General features: G+C 41.4%; 4 protein-coding genes across 5 annotated transcripts; 1 reads left to right on the top strand and 3 right to left on the bottom strand.

Moving 5' to 3' along the window:
• Nucleotides 1-770: 770 nt before the first annotated feature.
• Nucleotides 771-1,265, bottom strand: LOC311508308 (histone H3.2). Its single transcript, XM_084573019.1, has one exon. The coding sequence runs from the start codon at nucleotides 1,222-1,224 to the stop codon at nucleotides 814-816; it is 411 nt and encodes a 136-aa protein (XP_084429145.1). The 5' UTR covers nucleotides 1,225-1,265; the 3' UTR covers nucleotides 771-813.
• A 718-nt stretch (nucleotides 1,266-1,983) lies between these two features.
• Nucleotides 1,984-2,841, bottom strand: LOC311508275 (histone H4). Its single transcript, XM_084572980.1, has one exon. The coding sequence runs from the start codon at nucleotides 2,620-2,622 to the stop codon at nucleotides 2,311-2,313; it is 312 nt and encodes a 103-aa protein (XP_084429106.1). The 5' UTR covers nucleotides 2,623-2,841; the 3' UTR covers nucleotides 1,984-2,310.
• Nucleotides 2,842-3,064: 223 nt separating this feature from the next.
• Nucleotides 3,065-4,238, bottom strand: LOC311508531 (histone H2A-like). Its single transcript, XM_084573325.1, has one exon. The coding sequence runs from the start codon at nucleotides 4,122-4,124 to the stop codon at nucleotides 3,633-3,635; it is 492 nt and encodes a 163-aa protein (XP_084429451.1). The 5' UTR covers nucleotides 4,125-4,238; the 3' UTR covers nucleotides 3,065-3,632.
• A 1,379-nt stretch (nucleotides 4,239-5,617) lies between these two features.
• Nucleotides 5,618-14,831, top strand: LOC311508842 (CCR4-NOT transcription complex subunit 2-like). Of its 2 annotated transcripts, none has more exons than XM_084573830.1 (15): nucleotides 5,618-5,662; nucleotides 7,319-7,450; nucleotides 7,622-7,694; nucleotides 7,866-8,013; nucleotides 8,102-8,317; nucleotides 8,731-8,810; nucleotides 8,889-9,014; nucleotides 9,514-9,644; nucleotides 10,825-10,945; nucleotides 11,101-11,257; nucleotides 11,491-11,552; nucleotides 11,827-11,876; nucleotides 11,960-12,060; nucleotides 12,217-12,361; nucleotides 12,768-14,831. In XM_084573830.1, the coding sequence occupies exons 2-15, from the start codon at nucleotides 7,331-7,333 to the stop codon at nucleotides 12,852-12,854; spliced, it is 1,617 nt and encodes a 538-aa protein (XP_084429956.1). In that variant the 5' UTR covers nucleotides 5,618-5,662; nucleotides 7,319-7,330; the 3' UTR covers nucleotides 12,855-14,831. The 2 variants fall into 2 exon arrangements, with proteins under 2 accessions (XP_084429956.1, XP_084429957.1); XM_084573831.1 differs by having other exon boundaries at nucleotides 5,630-5,662; nucleotides 7,248-7,450.
• Nucleotides 14,832-18,957: the final 4,126 nt, after the last annotated feature.

Raw genomic sequence — 18,957 nt, 5'->3', positions numbered from 1 at the left:
TGTTGGTCGTGGACAGCATGTTGTGGAAGCAGGGGGAACTACAGAGTCATTTAAATACAAGGATTTGATTTAAATATTCAGGAAAACCAACATAACCATGTTAATGCATATTATTAATCCTTCCTATGGATATAATACATTTACTTGTCTCTTATTTGACAAGATTTTTACTTATATTTTATTCTCTTTTTTGGTCTACATATAGATAGATCCTACTCCAAGTCATATTAATTGCTGCTACAGTGTTAAAAGCGCTGTTCATTTTTTTATATATCTCAAGAAAAAATGGTGCACTGCACCTTTAGAAAATTAGCGCTGTCCCTTTAAGAACTGAGGACGTCTTGAAGTTGTGCGTGGCTGTGGATGTGTGCAGCTGAACTGAGGTCATGTTGCAAATATAAAGTAAAAAATAAATAAATAAATAAACGTTTTTCTTGCCCTTTGTTTTGAAGGTGCAACAGATAAATGATTAGACCAACAACTATTTTTCTCCCAATAACACGCGACTTCTACAAGCTACAACTTTACGCTTTTCTCTGTACTGCAGATTTCCGTTCTCTGAAAGGCGTCGAGTTGCAGTAGACAGAGCTGTCATGGGGCATGCTGACCGATATCCCTCATTACAATGCAATCTGTTGTCGAATAAAACACATTTAACCATGTAATTTAAATATCTGATAATCTTGAGGTTCTATTGTAAATATAACTTATACTTTTATAAACATGACAGTCGGATCTCAGCTCTTAGAGTTTAGTGTGTGGCTCTTAAAAGAGCCGTTGTGTTTCTTTTTTCTAAACCCTTGAGAGACCAGTCTAAGCTCTCTCTCCGCGGATGCGCCGGGCCAGCTGGATGTCTTTGGGCATGATGGTGACTCTCTTGGCGTGGATGGCGCACAGGTTGGTGTCCTCGAACAGACCGACCAGGTAAGCCTCGCTGGCCTCCTGCAGAGCCATGACGGCGGAGCTCTGGAAGCGCAGGTCGGTCTTGAAGTCCTGAGCGATCTCCCTGACCAGGCGCTGGAAGGGAAGCTTGCGGATCAGCAGCTCGGTGGATTTCTGGTAGCGACGGATCTCCCTCAGAGCCACGGTACCGGGCCTGTAACGGTGAGGCTTCTTCACGCCGCCGGTGGCCGGGGCGCTCTTACGGGCAGCCTTGGTGGCCAGCTGCTTCCTGGGGGCTTTGCCTCCGGTGGATTTACGGGCGGTCTGCTTGGTTCTTGCCATCGTTAGAAGATCTTGTCTTCGATACAACGAATATGCGAAGCGTGTCTGCGCCCAAGTCTTATATAGTCCGCGGCGGAGCGACTAGAACGCTGATTGGTCCGATTTGTGCACGTGACATACTTATCTGCCGCGCGAAGACGTTTGAAATTCCAACTGACCAATCAGGAGAGACTCTGAGTAACCGCTGCTGCTCGTGACGTTAGATTCAAAGAAAACGCTACTTTTAATTTAACTATGATCAGTTCTGACTGAAAAGATGAGGCGATATCTTAAGGTGAAAGATTGTTTTCATTTCATGGTGGAACATGGACGGACAAGGAATCACATGTTTACTTCACTGTTAACTGAAAGACAGGAGCAGATGTTTGGAGTTTTAATACATGTTAATGTCTTTATTTCTAAAGACTTTATAAAACATGTTTAGCCCTAATTCACCTGAATGATTACTTCAGTGTGATATAAAAACAATAATTACTGTGGTTTCATGACCCAAAAATGCTCCAATGACATAAATGATCTACAGCAACAATCTATTATCAGTGACAAGTCTGTAAAAAAAAAAAAAAACTAAAAATTAGAAACAGTTATGGATAACAAGACAAAACAAATAACATTTATTAAACTGTTTAGCCCAATGTTTATACAGCTAATCCAATTCTAATTCCTTTAATATGAAAACAAGGTGATAAAAATAACACCTTATTTCAGTGTCAGCGTTGTAGTTTGAAATAAAATAATCAAACCTAGTGCAAATAGGATACATGGACAATTTTTATGTCTAAGCATGATATTGACGTTTGGCTGTAGATGTTTAATTAAATGTCAGTTTACTCAAACGCCTAAATGTATACGTTTATTTGTCTCAGTACTACTTTACTAGTGTCAAGCTATATCTGCTAATCAAACCCAAGACAGTGTTCTCAAAACATGTATTTACTTGTTCAGTTGCACAGAAACACAAGTAAAACAAGATAATATATTGAGACATTTTAAATAGATAATAAACCGTTCAGGAACTTTTGTCTTTATCGGAGATGTGGGTGGCTCTTAAAAGAGCCGTTGTGTTGTTGAACCAGGACGTAGAGTTTAACCTCCGAAGCCGTACAGAGTGCGGCCTTGTCTCTTGAGGGCGTAGACCACGTCCATGGCGGTCACCGTCTTCCTCTTAGCGTGCTCGGTGTAGGTGACGGCGTCACGGATCACGTTCTCCAGGAAGACCTTGAGGACACCGCGGGTCTCCTCGTAGATCAGACCGGAGATACGCTTCACACCGCCACGACGAGCCAGACGACGGATAGCGGGCTTGGTGATTCCCTGGATGTTATCACGGAGAACTTTACGGTGACGCTTGGCGCCTCCTTTACCGAGTCCTTTACCTCCTTTGCCTCTTCCACTCATTTTGCTGTTTCGGTAGATTTGCTGCTGCAGAAACAAACTGATGAACGAAGAGCACAGAGCGCTGCTTTTATGTCAGCTCTGCGGACGTGGTTGAAGACAGTCACTCTGTTCTTTCCTGTTGACGAAGCAAAGACAATGAGGCTGTATTCACCGAAACAAAACCACTCTGAAAAGCTTGATAGTTCTACGATTTATCATCTTATTCTGTTAATTTTAATTTAAATCTGGATTAAATTCAAATTTTTGTCATTTAATTGAGTTATTTGACATCGTTAAATCACCAACAGTGACTATAGAGCCTCGTGGTGACGGACATGATTTGTCTGAACATACTAAAAGTACTAATATTAGTAATTTATTAATGACCCTCATCACAGTTTATCCAAGATCCAAACTATACTTCACACAAGATTTCCACATTTATTGTTTCTTTGCTATTATTTGTCATTTACATACAAAAAACAAATAATCCTGTTCTTCATTTCAGAGTCATATATTTGCTTAGATTTACAGGTTTACATTCTTACTGATCTGAAGTGAAATGCTCAAATAAAACATGTATCATTGCTGTTATGAGTCAGTATAGTGAAATAGTGTTTAGTAACATTAAAGGGTGCATATTCTGCTCTGACATAACCATAATTTTACATCCATCACAAAGCTGTCCATCCATCTACATCATATACGAGTTTATTTAAATATTGACTCTTATGTAAACTGGAGATCAAACTATATTTATTATGTTTACCTTTTATTTTGGTGTTGTCCATTAAAACACCTATAACCAAGTCTTACATTCATATTTACAATTTCAAATCAAGACTCATGCTCAGTTACAAATACATTAAAAATAACCACCTTATAAACGTTAATATGGAAGGTTCTTCCACCTGTAGATTATAGTGAACTATTTAGGTTTCAAATTAACATAATATAAGGATTTATGTCTTTGAGTTTAGTGGGTGGCTCTTAAAAGAGCCGTTGTTTTGTTTAGAGCCGGAGCAGCAGGTTTACTTCTTAGCGGGCTTCTCGGTCTTCTTGGGCAGGAGCACAGCCTGGATGTTGGGCAGGACACCACCCTGAGCGATGGTGACTCCGCCGAGCAGCTTGTTGAGCTCCTCGTCGTTACGGACGGCCAGCTGCAGGTGACGGGGGATGATCCTGGTCTTCTTGTTGTCACGGGCGGCGTTTCCAGCCAACTCCAGGATCTCAGCGGTCAGGTACTCCAGCACCGCCGCCAGGTAGACGGGGGCTCCGGCACCGACACGCTCGGCATAGTTGCCCTTCCTCAGCAGCCTGTGGACACGGCCGACTGGGAACTGGAGCCCGGCTCTGGAGGATCGGGTCTTGGCCTTTGCTCTGGCTTTGCCACCGGTTTTTCCACGTCCGGACATTTTCAAAGAGTCTAAATTCTTCCTTTGTGTAGAAAAGAACTGAGTTACAATCCTGTATCGCGATTCTTTCTTTATATAGGCACCAGCGGCGCCGAGCTGGCCGCTCATTGGTCAATATGAGCGTTAGTTTGATAGTCCAATCAGAAACGAACGCGTAAAGCCACCATAGAGATGACGCCATTTCCGCTCTGCGGTTCGCTTGGTCTACAAAATAAAACATCACAGGACGTGAGACCATATTATTTTATAATTTAGCTAAAACTTTTAAACAAAAACCATAAAGCTTCACATCTCTTGATAGTGTTTTTATTTTACAGAATTACAGTTGTTGGTTCATATACTGAAGATATATAATTAACTTTAAAAGGTATTACTAATTCTGTCATGGTGTTAGGCCGGTAATGAAAATGTGGTTATCTGTAGTGGAAAAAATAAATATATTAAAATGTGTTTGTTTGTTTGTTTGTTTGGGCTGAAGAAACTACTTCAACTCACTTGTTATTTGAAGATTAGAAGTGTATTTTGTGTGAATGTACACGTGTGATTAACTATTTCCAATGGTTTAATATAGTAAAGAATGATTAATGTGACTTGTTTGATGGTGATCAGTGTAAAACTTATTACACAAATGAATTAACCCTGATAGAAGTGACCAGATGAATCTGTTCACAATAAAAAAAAAAAATAATGTGAATCAAGAAAAGAATCAACTTTGTGTTTAATGAGATTTTTGAGTCTTTCTAGAAACTGTCCCAAAGGGATCAAGAAAGTTGTCTATCTATCTAAACTCAGCTTCTTCTGCCTGTGAAAGTCTAGAATAATAAACTGTTAATGCTGGACTAGAGTAATGGAGGTCACAGTAGAGTTCAGTAAGTTAAATAGAGTCCAGTAGAGAGTGATGGAATGTCAGACAGAATAGAATTCAGTAGACTATAACAGAGTTCAATATAATTTAATATAATTTAATAGAGTCCGCTAAAGCCCAGTACGGTTCAGTAAACAGTAGATATTAAAAGAACTCAATAGAGTTCAGTAGAGTTTAATAGAGTTCAGTGGAACTCAATACAGTGTGTTAGAGTTTATTAGAGCTCAGCAAAGCTCTGTAAAGCTTGGTAGAGTTCAATAGAGTACGGAAGAGTGATGTCAGGGGTCAGACAGTAGAATACAGTAGAGTTCAATTGAGTTCAGTAGAGTCTCTGAGGTCTGGATGTAGAATATAATAGAGTTCAGTAAGAGTTTGTTAGAAAAGAGAAAAGTTCAGTAGAGTTCAGTAGAGGATTTGAGGTCAGACAATAGAACACAGTAGAATATATAGTGCTCAGTGGAGTATTAGATGCTCTGAGACAGTCGAATACAATAAGTGTTATTCAGAGTATAATAGAGTTCAGTAGAGTTCAGTAGAGTATAATAGAGTTAAGCTGATAGACTGTATATGGTTTAGTTCAGTCGAGTTACTAGACTGATCTGACAGTAGAATACAGTAGAGTATAAGAGAGTTCAGTAGAATAAAGTAGAGTTCAGTTCAGTAGAGTTCGGTAGAGTGATGGAGGCTCCGGGTCAGAGGCGAATCGCATCCCAGCATCCTCGCTGATTGGCGAAGAGATGTCGGCCATCTTGGATTGTAGCGGGGAAGAAAGATTGATGCGGTGAGCTTCTTTTTTTTATTGGTTTAATTTCTTTTCTCAGATATTAGTGAACAGAACTTCCTTTAAATGGAACTCGGGTCGTGTGTTGTTTATTACAGAAGGAGGTTTTAAAAGGAAGCGGAGGAAATGCGGCCTTGAAGCCGCCAGGCCGGTTTCGGTGCTTTTTGTTATTGTTTTGGGGAACTAACTGACGGAGGCGCAGCAGGCCCAAATAGAACAAAAACACACCTGTCTGCGGGGCTCCTTTCTGCCCGGGGTCCTGTCTGAATAACAGCATCTAAACCGTCGTTACCGGCTGGTTGGATGCTGTTATAACGGTTTAAACATCCCTGGTCGCGACGTTCTTACATTGCTGTTAGCGCATTAGCTAGCTTCGTAGTGAGCGTTAGCTATTAGGCTAACAACCCCATGTATTCCAATGCAGGTAGCTGTTAGCTAACGTGTGCTACTCTGTTAGCATTAGCCTCGACACACTTTACTGCTAACAAGGTAATACCGGCTATTAACAATTAATTGAATGGAACTTGCGAACAGAACATAATTTATGACGCGTCGCTGGACTCATACAGTCTGAAAAGTAGACGGTAGCTTTATTTTAAAATAGCGTTAATCTGACAGATTAGCGGAGCTAAAGTTAGCCTGTAATGCTAACATTAGCCTTTTGCGACACTGCTGCACATTTAACGTTGCTCTGAAACAAAACCAGACTTTCGGACCAGTGGGTTCGTGTCCAGAGCTGATCGTGAAAACCTCAGGTGGTTTTTCTGACCTGAAAAGACACAACGAGCACAGACACACGCGTTACACGAGACCAGGACCGTGTTAGCCCTCAGCTAGCCGTGCTACATGAACCTGAGCTGAGGAATGAACATGTTTGGGTTAAGTGAACTAAAGTTATCTCAGCAGATCTCTGTCCAAGCAGGAAAATGAACCTGTGTGTCCTGTGTATTAATACATGATGTGGTGATGTTGAGCACAGACTGGTGATGATGTGCTAAGTGTCTGTTTAGCATCTTGATAAACATCATATGTGAGGTGCTACAGCTGCAGCTAACAGGGTTTTCATTATTGCTCAGTGCGGTTATACTTTTACACGTATGTCTGAATTATTTGCTCTGGTCCACACCGATCAGACACCACAATCAAATGCGTTCTTAATCACTGATTATTACATAAATCTAAAGCTGCAGCGCCACTTCCTCCTTACAGTCATCTCCAGACTGTTTTAACCAACACTAATATTGATATTTAATTGTATAGTTTATTTAATTAACCAAAACCAAGTGATGCTGCTTCATATTCTTGTAATTTATCTGCACTGACATCAGGATCTGATTCTGAGTGTATTTACTATAAATGATGGTAACGCTGCAACATGAAGCATGAGTGAAAAATAAATACTAGATTCATTTTGATTATTGTTACAGATTATTTGATCTTATTTGCTCTTTTTTTTTTCCAATAATAAAGATTAAAAACATACTTTTGTAACTTTCTGTTTGAGAGTCTGAGGTTTGCCTGTGGACTCGTTAGACTACGTGCATCCATCAGTTTATCGGTACCTTAAGTTTTCCCACGCTTGCAGATTTCTAATGATCGGAGGCTGCAGGTGTGACAGGAAGGCGTGTGACCGTTTCCCCTCGTCTGGTTTCTCAGGTGACCCGCGGCATGTTTGGTGCTAACCGGAAGAAGTTTATGGAGGGGGGGATAGAGAGCGACTACGCGGACGACTCCACCCTCTACTACAGCCAACAGTCCATGTTCCCTCCTCACCGCGCTGACAAAGACGTGAGTTATTCATCAGCGTAAAGATTATTCTTCTTTTGACAGATCGTCATTTTAAATATCTGGTTAGAAATCAAGCTGCAGACTAGTTTGACATGACAAGATCCAGCCCTCGCTGCTTGTTACCGTTTAATATTTCAGGAACATAAACTAAAGTGTGCGTTTGTGTTTCAGATGTTGGCGTCTTCCTCTGCTTCCTCAACGGGTCAGCTGTCACAGCTAGGAGCCAGCTTATATGGCCCACAGAGTAAGACCAACCCATCCACACATTCTCCACTGAGACTTACTGAAAATACTTTTATCTGATGATCACAGAGTTCAGATTAATTAGAAATGTTCATGGGCATCTACCTGGTTTAGTTTTAAAGGTTCTGACTATGTTTTTTCTGTCCCTCCCTCCCTCTCTCTCTCTCCTCAGGTGCGTTGGGGTTTCCCATGCGTGGTATGAACAGCAGTGCGGCGCCTCCATTAAGTCGAAGTGGGCTGAACCAGTCTGCCAGCCAGCTCTCCAGTCACACCAGTACACCCAACACTGGAACCATGCTCACACCTTCCTCACCGAGCAGGTACGCGGCTCACCTGTAGCTCCTTGGTGTGAATTAGTTATAGTCGCCTGTACGTCATCACATTCTACCGTTGTGTCTCTCTCTGCAGGGGTATCCTGTCCATGAGCAGCAGGAGCGTACTGAACCACAACCAGCAGGTGGGGGGGCCGACGGGGCAGTCGAGCGGGATGGGAGTGGGAGGAGAGAGGGGAGGTGGCGGCGGAGGAGGAAGGAGCGGCAGCATGGGGAGTCCCAGCCGGTCGTCACCAAGCATCATCGGCATGCCCAAACCTCAGCAAGCACGGCAGGCTTTCACCATCAACAGGTAGCACACCTGGTCCACCCTCACTGCGCAACCAATCAGTCGTTTAATCAGCTTCTGTTCTGCTGTTAATTATTAATTATTTACTGTAGCAACAACAACAAGGAAGCTTTTAATTAACTCAAAATAATGGCAAGTGTTTGGGTCTAGAACGACACTCAGAGACAAAGAATTAGTAAATAATAAACCTGTTTTAGTCGCACAAGTAAAAGAGAAATGAAATGATTTCTGTTCCTGCTCAGAAACCTGAACTCATTCTGAAAGTAATTTATAGACAAACGACTCTTTATTTGAAGCGTAACCGTGTAGCTGCCTCTTCCTTCTGTTTCCATTTCACTTCTAGTTTTTAGGACTGATGACATTTTGTGTGTTTGTGTGTGTGTGTGTGCGTGTGTTTGTGTGTGTGTGTGTGTCAGTATGTCGGGCTTCGGTGTGAACAGGAATCCAGGCTTCAACATGAACAACTCTCTCTCCAACAACATCTTCAACGGCACAGGTGACGTCTCAGACAACACTTAACGATGAACGTTTAACTCCTGATTCAGAAAGTTAACGGTATAATTCTGGCGTCCAGACGGCAGTGAGAATGTGACGGGGTTGGACTTGTCAGATTTCCCGGCGTTAGCTGACAGGAGTCGGAGGGACGGAGGTTCAAATCCCACCCCGCTGCTCAACCCGCTGGCCGGTCGGGCTCCCTACGGTAAATACTCCAACACGTCTCATGATTTAAACACCGATTAAAATCTTTTACTGAAGGGAATACGCTGAATGTTGTGAAGTTTTCTGCCTTTAAACTTTTTATTATTTTATTATTATATTGCCTTGTAACAGGAAGTGAAATCTGATTGTTCTTAAGGAGCCACAACATTTTATTTCATATGTACTATTTCCTATTAGTAGTTTATACATTACTTGTTGTATTTCATTTAAGGCAGAGAGAAGTTAATTAACATTTGTAAAACAGATTAAGCTGTGGATCTGTTTTTATATTTTTTTCTGCCGTGATCAAACAAAACAAGAGATTTCAAAGCGTCACGTTTGGTTTTTAGGAAGTTTTAGGATTTTTTTCTGACATTTTAAAGACAAAATAAAATATCTCTCAAGTGAAAATATCTCCAAACACCTTAAAGTCTTTCATGATGTCTGGACTTTTACACTAACGCGCTGTAATTGGTCCTTTTTTGTTTATTTTTTTCCAGTTGGCATGGTAACCAAGCCGTCCAGTGAGCAGTCGCAGGACTTCTCCATCCATAACGAAGATTTCCCAGCTCTCCCTGGTCCGAACTATCAAACGAAAGATCCCACCAGCACCAGCGAAGACAGCAAAACGGTTAGATACCTGTATTAGTGTCTCAGGGGTGCTCTGATTTTAATTTCTGCTGACGATCAAAGGGTCGGACTGTGTCTCAAATGGCGTACTTTCGTCAGTCCACTTCGATATCATGCACTATGAGCACTATGCACTTACGTCCGTAGTGCGTAATTTTAAAAAAGGTAGTATCGTCTCAAATCGGGTGCTACGCCTATACTTACCGGAAATGACGAATGACTAACGCCGTATTTTGATTTTGACCGCGAGCGTGTATCGAGCAGCAATTTAATAGTACTACGTGTAAAACAGCAATATAGATCATTTTCATTAAATGTCATATTATAACTTACATCTGTATGGACCTGTAAAACTGCTCCACCACCGCTTCCAAATCACTGCCGCCGATATCAGCCGCCACTATCGCAAGTTTGAATTGGGTTGATAGTCCCTCCCCTTCTGCTTCGTAGCCAAGATGGCTACCGTTTAGGGTGGAAAGTGTGCAGCGTTCCACACTCAGCTTTTTGACCGTTATGAGTACACCATCCGGGTACTTGCAGTGCACTTCGTCTCGTTGGAATTTTCAGTGTGAACGCACTCACGTACTCAAATTAGGTATTGTAAGTGCAGAAGTACGCGATTTGAGACACAGCCTCGGTCTGAAGACGACGTCACTTAAATACGTCGACGCTTCGTAATGTTTTATTAAAAATCCAAATTTAACCGTCAAAATACAACCAGTAGCTCAAAACTGACAAAATCCAAAAAGAAGATGAAGTGAGGGACGAGCAGCTTATCTTGAAGACTCGTTCCCCTGAGGATTTACATGTGTCCAAATTTTTATGGATTCTATAACGTGCACAATGGCTAAATAAAACGGCCAAAGTTTAAACGGTGGAGGCTATCTTTGGGGGGGAAATTATCTGGAGATTCTTGAGTCATCTGATCAGTCGTAGTTTTATTTAGGTGATCAGACAGAGAAGTTTCTACGTTTCTTCGTAAAAATGACCCAAAACATCAGCAGATTCTCACACGTCCTGAAAGTAGACAAAGAGAACCCAAGAGAATCTAATTTTTATGCTGAAATACAGAAAATTATAAGATGATCAAATACTTTTAAGCGTCTCCATATTCTGTAATGTCCAGTATTTACATCCTGACTCTTTTAACGTCCTAACGGGTCTAAATGTTTCCTGTTCAGAATCTGAACTCGTCAGGGAAGTCCTCCTCCAGCTCAGACGGTCCAAAGTTTCCCGGTGATAAGAGCTCGGCGCCGAGCAACAACAACCAGCAGAAGAAAGGGATTCAGGTGCTTCCTGACGGTGAGGCCTCCATGATGCTCTAACACAGATTATATCTCAATGAAATGTATTAAACCTGAGAGTGTCAGCGATGCATTATGGGTTGTTTGCAGCATTAATGTCGATGCATTCATTTAATTAACCTAAAACCATCCTGTGTTGTCTGTGCTCCTCAGGCCGTGTGACCAACATCCCCGGTGGCATGGTAACGGACCAGTTCGGTATGATCGGTCTGCTGACGTTCATCCGGGCGGCGGAGACGGACCCGGGCATGGTCCACCTGGCGCTGGGCTCCGACCTCACAACGCTCGGCCTCAACCTCAACTCGCCAGAGTACGTTCAACACAAACACTGTTACAGATAATATACGTGGCTTCATGAGTTATATATTACTAATTAATGTTATGTTTGTAATCTAAGCAGTTTTGTCCAATTAGAAGATGTTCAGCCTAATTATTATTTTACTATATTTTAGTCTGGATTGGGTTTGTTGGATTATTACTAATGTTTCTTACTTGGTTTAAATATATAAAGTTAATTTAGTGTTTATTTTCTGTCTCTAACAGGAATCTTTATCCTAAGTTTGCGTCTCCCTGGGCGTCGGCTCCGTGTCGACCGCAGGACATCGGTGAGTTTAAAGTGTATAAACAGTTGTATGTTGTATTTTGGCCAAAGTCCCGCCCACTAACATAGAGGGGGAGGAGCTTATATGACCTATACTGCAGCCAGCCACCAGGGGGAGCTCTACTTGCTAGGGCTTCACTTTAAAGGAGCTGTCGTGGGGAGAGTTTTCTAAAAAGAGGATTTTTGTTTTGATTTTTTTAAACGAAAATGATCAGATCTTCAAAAATCAAGTTTGATAAAATGAGTAGTTTTTATTTAACATCGTCATCTTCCTGCAGACTTCCACGTCCCGTCAGAGTATTTAACCAACATCCACATAAGGGACAAGGTATGGACCTCTGAAGCTGAACCGTTTCTTTCCTGCACGTCAACAAACCTCAGAACTTAACGCTGGTGTTTTCTCATGTGCAGTTAGCGGCGATCAAGTTGTCTCGATACGGTGAAGACCTGCTGTTTTACCTCTACTACATGAACGGAGGAGACCTGCTACAACTCCTGGCTGCAGTAGAACTGTAAGAACATTCAGTCAGTTCAGTATTTGTGTTTATTTAGATTCACGGCCGAGATTGAGGAGATTTATCGAGGACGTTCAAACCTAAAACCACTGCTGCTTAATAAACAAATATAAATAAATGTTTAAAAGTGTGCGTCCATTGTCGCGTGTCCAGGTTTAACAGGGACTGGAGGTACCATAAAGAGGAGCGGGTTTGGATCACTCGGGCCCCCGGCATGGAGCCCACGCTGAAGACCAACGCCTACGAGAGAGGGACCTACTACTTCTTTGACTGCCTCAACTGGAGGAAGGTGGCCAAGGTGAACACAGACAGTTATTTAACTTAATTAATCAATGAATGTGTCGACTAAATCAAACCTAATCAGGACATATATCAACATCTGTTTATACTATTCAGCAAAAGTTCAGATTCATTCAGTTTGATTAGGAAAGACCTTTAGCATCCATGGTTTGCATTGAACACAATGATGCATCACAATGTTTATTAAAAAGACTGAACACCTTAATTGGCATTAGTTGTTTTTGAGAAAAGAACTTGACGGAGACTTTAGAGCAGATGGTGAAGAGGAGGAGGAGTGTGTCGTTGTCGTTCAGTCTGCACCTTCTCTCCTTATTTTCCTCCAGTCGTGACCCATGTCACTTCCTTTAGATCAGTTTTATTTAACCTTATTTAAAATAACTCGTCGTCTCTCCGGCTGTTTTCAGGAGTTTCATCTGGAGTATGACAAACTAGAAGAGCGGCCTCACGTTCCCTCCACCTTCAACTACAATCCTGCCCAGCAGGCCTTCTGATTGGCTCTCCCTCCACCTGCCTGCCTGCCATTGGCCCTCCTGGCTGGTCAGTCATCACCCCTCTAGGCCCCTCCCCCCTCCACCCACCTCCACACACTCTAAATGAATCTGGCCTGTAAGGACTCAGGACAGGAGTCCAGCTCTCTGAACAGACTTCATCATTTTAACTTTCTTTCTGCTTTCTGTTCGTCCTTTACCTCACTCTCCTGATTTTTATTCCTCCTCCTCCTCCTCCTCCATGTTTGGTTTGGTCTGTTATTGGAGCGCAGACAGCACGGTGAATAACTGTCCATCTGAGCCAGTGATTCACGTTTATACCCATATTTTTCTCTAGAGAAGCTTTTAAGAAGATTTTAAAACACAGGATTCAATCAGCTGTCAGGATGGATAATTATTCCACACTGTGTCGCACCTCTCCGACCCTTCGGCAGGAATATTCATCATCTTCATCGTTTCACCAGCATCGCACATCAGAGCACACGTCAGACAGCGGACAGTCAGGGGAGGAAATGCAATGTACATTGTAGCACTATTTCATAATAAAAGAAGAAAAAAGATTTATTTTTACTTTTTTGTTACTGTTTTGAAGCGAAGACGCAGGTTTGATTTTTTTATTTTGGGTTTTTTTAATTTCTCATCCAGAAGCATTAGTTTATATTTATTTATTGTCAACACGTCACATGACCCAAACCAGCAATCTCATCTGTTATTAAAATGAAAACGTAAAATTAATCCATGTCCAGTTCTCTAGGGCAAAAACATTCAACATAGTCTAAATTTTCTGATTTTAACTTTATCAAATATGTTTAAAATAAGAATATTTAGGATAATAAACGATGGGAACAAATTTAAAACATACCTATCGGCCTCGTTCTGAGAGAAAGATGCAGATTTGTTGGTTTTGTTTTAGATTTATTGACGATAAATAAAAATAACACCAAAACTCACAGCGGTAGTTGGAGGTAACAGAAGTTTTTTCAGCTTCTCGTCTGTTTTTATTTTGTCTTCTGTTTCTTCACTTTTAATATTTAATTTTTTATTTTTTTAAACGTTTTTTTTGTTCACCTCCCCTCTCCTCATTTATTCTGTATTTTCTGCCCAGTAACAGTCAGACCAATCAGATTTTTAGTTTTAATTTTTCCTCTCTTTGCTGAGACGCTGCTCACGTGCCTGAACACCACATGCTAGTTAGCTTATCTTAGCATAAAGAGCGTCTAGCCTGGCTCTGTCCCAGCTCCTGTGAAGCTCCCTGATTAAAAACGCTGCATCTTTTAGTTTAATCAAGGTGGAGCCGGGCTAGCCGTACCCCCTCATTCCAGACTTTATGCTAAGCTAAGCTAACAGTCTGTTCGCTTCACTTTTAATTTAAGACAGAAATGAAACTTTTAAATGAAGGCCCTTTTTGTTAAAGCTCCTTTCACTCCACCAAAACTCAAAACCAACCAAAAATGTCTTTAATTTATTTAATTTCATTATTTTTTAAGTTTCCTCCAGGAGGCACCAATGAACAGCTGTGTGTGTGTATATTTATATATTTAAATATATATGTACACATACACGTGAACACAAGGCAGTATTTTTAAGAAAACGGATAAAAAAACAAAAAAGAGAAATTTGTCCTGAACGAGGAGCCCCTCCCTCCTCCGCTGGCCGCCAGGTAAACGATGCAATACTCGACTTCCGTTACCACGGAGACGGTTGACATGGGGACCACGCCAGACTCCAACGAGGACGTCGCCATGGCAGCAGCGGCAGCAGCAGCTGGGTTGCCATGTCAACAGGGGGCCCAGCTCTCACAAGCTGCAGCAGCAAAGCCAAGGACACGCCCACACACACCCATGTGACCTGTCAGAGAGGATCTGATTGGAGGAGGAGGAGCAGGAGGACTGAGGCACTTGGCCGTTGGCTGTTTTATTAAATATGGCAGCTAGTGTTTTAATAGGAAAAAAGAAGAAAATAAATATTCTGGTAATGAAACTGAAACACGAGTCCTGACTTTTATTATCGACGTTGCTGTTGTTGTTGTTGTTGTTGTTGTTTTTCAGGACTGAGAAGCTTCTGATTGGACGACTGAAGATGAAACTCAACGTTTTACCCGGTAACGCTAGGTGTTAGTTTAGTTTGGTTTGAAATCAGCACCTCTGATGGATTCATCCAGGCTCTGCAGTCGGTAGCTTTGGCAGCCATTTCCAAAATGGCCGCCTCCATGGATTCTGTAGTTGGCTTCTTTTCAGGGAAACGTTTGCAAATGTTGAAAAGGTTAAATTAAGAATATCATTTCTGTTGTTACTGACATTTAAATATGAATATTTATTAAATCAAATTAAATTACTTCATACTTTGTACATTATGTTAGTAAAATTAAATATGATGTGGTCACTGACCTCAGGCAAGTTTTATAATTTTATCAAACTGATTATTTAAAAGATTTAAATGTTATCTTAAAATATGCATATATTAATTTATTCCTTATTTGTGGATTTTTTAGATGTTCATGATTGTTCTGTTCAATCTAATGCTGCAGAGGTTCACTTGGTAATTATTATCATTTGTCGTTAATACAATTAAATGACTACCATAATTTATAGAATATATATTTACCAATTAAGAGAAGAAATTGAGAGACACAGACTTTAGTTTTTGGGTGAAAATAAAAACGAACTTTGCTGTGTTTAAGTAATTTGTCCACAGGATGGCGCCATGTGGCAAAGAATCAGCGGGAAGTAAGTTTGATTAAAGTCCAGTCACTGAGAATCAGAATAAATGATCCTAAATAAACAGTTCGTCATCATCTACACACCAGCATAAACATGACTCAAAGTGGATTCATCAACATTAACATCAGCCAATGAGAGAGAGGCCTTTAGCTGCTTAGAAGTTCCCCTGGGTTCCTCTGGGACCTCTCAGACTATGATGGAGTGATCTTTGTTGGTGGACCACTCCTGTGGAGGGGAACAGTCGTCTTCAATCTGTCTGACTGTGGATTATTTGTGGGTTCCAAACTCTTTAGAGATGGTTCTGGAACCTTTTCCAGCCTGATGAGCAACAACAACTCTTTCTCTGAGCTCCTCAGAAAGCTCCTTTGTCCACAAACATGTGTTGTGAAGATCAGACTGAGACAAATCCCTGATTTATTGAAACTAAACCAGGAACTGAACCACACCTGAGTCTCATTACATTGATGGAGACACTAATGAACACATGGACTCTGATTGGATCCTAGAGGAGCACCTCTCTGATATGTAATATTGTCTCACTTTAGTCTAATATCTCTGTTCTGTGTGTTTGATTGGGTTCTCTCTGTCTACCTTCAGGACAGGTGTGTAAATCTGTTCTTGTTTTGAGTCATTTTTTATTAAGAAATATAGAAACTTCTGATCGACGGCTCTTGGCTGCAGAGCTGATGGTGTGAGGACAGAAACCTGCTGAACAACGACAATGAGTTTTTATAACCTGGAGATAAACAAGCAACGTGAGCGTCTGTCTGAACAGAGGTGAGGGCGATGAAGACTTAATGGGGCGATAAAAACTCTGCACATTTAAACTGTCTGTTAAATTTAGGAGCTGCTGAATAAACAACACAGCTCTGAACCAAAGAGAGGAGGAGAGGAGGTAAACAGGTCCAGAAGTGTCCATACATCAGATAAACTCACCGTGCACTAATTATAAAACTGATCACTTTCTTTGTATATTCTCATACTTGTGTTGTTGTTATGTAACTGCAGACCAAAGAGAAGGTGTAGCAGAGAGTGAGTGGGCGAAAGTGGGAAATTAAAACTTCACTTTATTTCGTTAATGAGCTCATCTCATCATCACTGAAGCAAAGGAATCAAATGTTAACTGAGAAACAACGTCGTGACTCCCTCAATAAACAGTTTCATTTCTCCTGTTAGAACTAAATGTTCAGTTGAATTTGTTCAGAAGAAATCTAATTGTTGTAAACGTTGTGTAAAAGCAGCAAAGAGCTCTTGGAATTACAAAAGTATGAATTACTGAGACAACTGTAACTGAGCCGAGAAATCTGGTTAAAAGTCTTATTTAGTCGTTCTGGTCGTTTTAACAAGCGTCCTGGGTGATATGATCAAAAGAGTCCAGGTTAAACAGGCCCAGGTGTGAACACTGATCTGGTCTCTAGAGTCCAGGTTAAACAGGCCCAGGTGTGAACACTGATCTGGTCTCTAGTGTCCAGGTTAAACAGGTCCAGGTGTGAACACTGATCTGGTCTCTAGAGTCCAGGTTAAACAGGTCCAGGTGTGAACACTGATCTGGTCTCTAGAGTCCAGGTTAAACAGGTCCAGGTGTGAACACTGATCTGGTCTCTAGAGTCCAGGTTAAACAGGTCCAGGTGTGAACACTGATCTGGTCTCTAGAGTCCAGGTTAAACAGGTCCAGGTGTGAACACTGATCTGGTCTCTAGAGTCCAGGTTAAACAGGTCCAGGTGTGAACACTGATCTGGTCTCTAGTGTCCAGGTTAAACAGGTCCAGGTGTGAACACTGATCTGGTCTCTAGAGTCCAGGTTAAACAGGTCCAGGTGTGAACACTGATCTGGTCTCTAGAGTCCAGGTTAAACAGGTCCAGGTGTGAACACCGATCTGGTGTCAGTCCACATGTGGAGGTGGTCTGGGACACATGTGACCTCCTTCCTTTGGTAGTGTGAACACACAATGAGTCCTGGGTCACATTAAAGACCACCTACTCAACAGGGCTGATCTGTGGAAGAGGAGTTTAACTCATTCATTTAGCCACTAGTAGAAATGATCACATGAATCAGTGATGTCTGTTCATTGTGTGGACTCCAAGGGGAGTTACATGATATCAATATTTTTATGGATTCTATAATGTGCACAAGTTTGGAATTTAATTATGTACAGGTTAATACCAGGTGTGAACACTGATACTTTAAGATGAACAGATGTTATCTTACAGCATCAGTATAAAAGTTGTAAATAAGTGACTTAATAAAACACTAAAAGTATAATACATAAATGTAGTATTTATAAAGTTAAACTTCTGACTGGTTGTTTATCATATGAATATAACTCAACACTATTAAGGTGGGATTAAAGATAAAAAGCTGAAACTTGTCATAATTCTCATACATGTGACTTTTAATCAGCAGGATTTTCTCAGTCAGGGAGTACTTAGTCGTTTCGTGTTCAGCAGCCAGATATCGTGTCAAAATAATGTATTGCCTTAAATCTGCCACCGCTCACGTTATTCTTCCATCAGTGAACGCTCAGACCTTCGTCTCTATGAACGAGGGGACGTTTCCCAGCTTCACTGTTGATGGAGGGATTTTCAACCAAATGTTTCCTCTGCAGCAGCCGGAGCAAACACTCTGAAGCCTAATCACATCATCCCAATGTTGATTTCCATCAGACCAGGCCGCCTTTTCTATCCGGTATTTATTTGTTTTATTCCCTGAAACTCCAAATCCCGTCCACGGAGGACAGCGACTGTAGGATCAGATTTTATTTGTTCTCATGGTTTCTGGGTTTTAAATCTCACATGGTGGTTGTTTCTGCTCGGTGGCCTTCAGTCGGTCGCCCTGGCTCGTGTTCCTCCACGCTGCATGTCCGTTATTATTTGTAATCTTTTGATCTGCAGAGATGATAATAATCCTGCCACATGCCTCCCTGATTACCAATGCATAATGCTGAGGCTTTATTCTGGAGCCTCTGGGCTCATTTATGCAACAGGCCCAAGCAGATGAAACTACAGGAAGATCGTTATTTAGAAGGTGAGTCTGACATTTTTAAGTTTAGGTTCTTTTGGTTCTTCTCTATAAAGGTTAACCTGACCTCCCTTCATTATATTTAATAATAGAAACCAGACTGGTCGTCGACTGGTGGATTTTTTATTTCTCCAACCAAAACTGAGAAAAAAAATAGATCTGTTTCAGTTGGATATACCTCCAGCCAATCAGAACCATTTGGTTGGAACATTTTAGTTGCAGTACCACAAGTGACCACTGGAGGTAAACATTAGCATCTTTCCAGAAGTGAAGCCAAAATATCTCAGCAATGGGAGCAGCCATCTTGTTTTGGTGACATAATTTCCAAGCGGAGTGTCCAGGTGTGGACACCTGGCATCGATGTCCC

Source organism: Chelon labrosus (genome assembly GCF_963514085.1).
Source record: "Chelon labrosus genome assembly, chromosome: 23".
NCBI lineage: Eukaryota > Metazoa > Chordata > Actinopteri > Mugiliformes > Mugilidae > Chelon > Chelon labrosus.
The sequence above is the reverse complement of the archived record's forward strand: the minus strand, read 5'-3'. Positions and strand labels throughout refer to the sequence as shown.

Bases quoted from the DNA above. Each gene is read 5' to 3' on its own strand.
- LOC311508531 (XM_084573325.1), bottom strand. From the start codon at position 4,124: ATGAGCGGCCAGCTCGGCGCCGCTGGTGCCTATATAAAGAAAGAATCG.
- LOC311508308 (XM_084573019.1), bottom strand. From the start codon at position 1,224: ATGGCAAGAACCAAGCAGACCGCCCGTAAATCCACCGGAGGCAAAGCC.
- LOC311508842 (XM_084573830.1), top strand. From the start codon at position 7,331: ATGTTTGGTGCTAACCGGAAGAAGTTTATGGAGGGGGGGATAGAGAGC. The intron at 8,014-8,101 runs GTACGCGGCTCA...CTCTCTCTGCAG, and splicing joins ACACCTTCCTCACCGAGCAG to GGGTATCCTGTCCATGAGCA. The intron at 11,877-11,959 runs GTATGGACCTCT...TCTCATGTGCAG, and splicing joins ACATCCACATAAGGGACAAG to TTAGCGGCGATCAAGTTGTC.
- LOC311508275 (XM_084572980.1), bottom strand. From the start codon at position 2,622: ATGAGTGGAAGAGGCAAAGGAGGTAAAGGACTCGGTAAAGGAGGCGCC.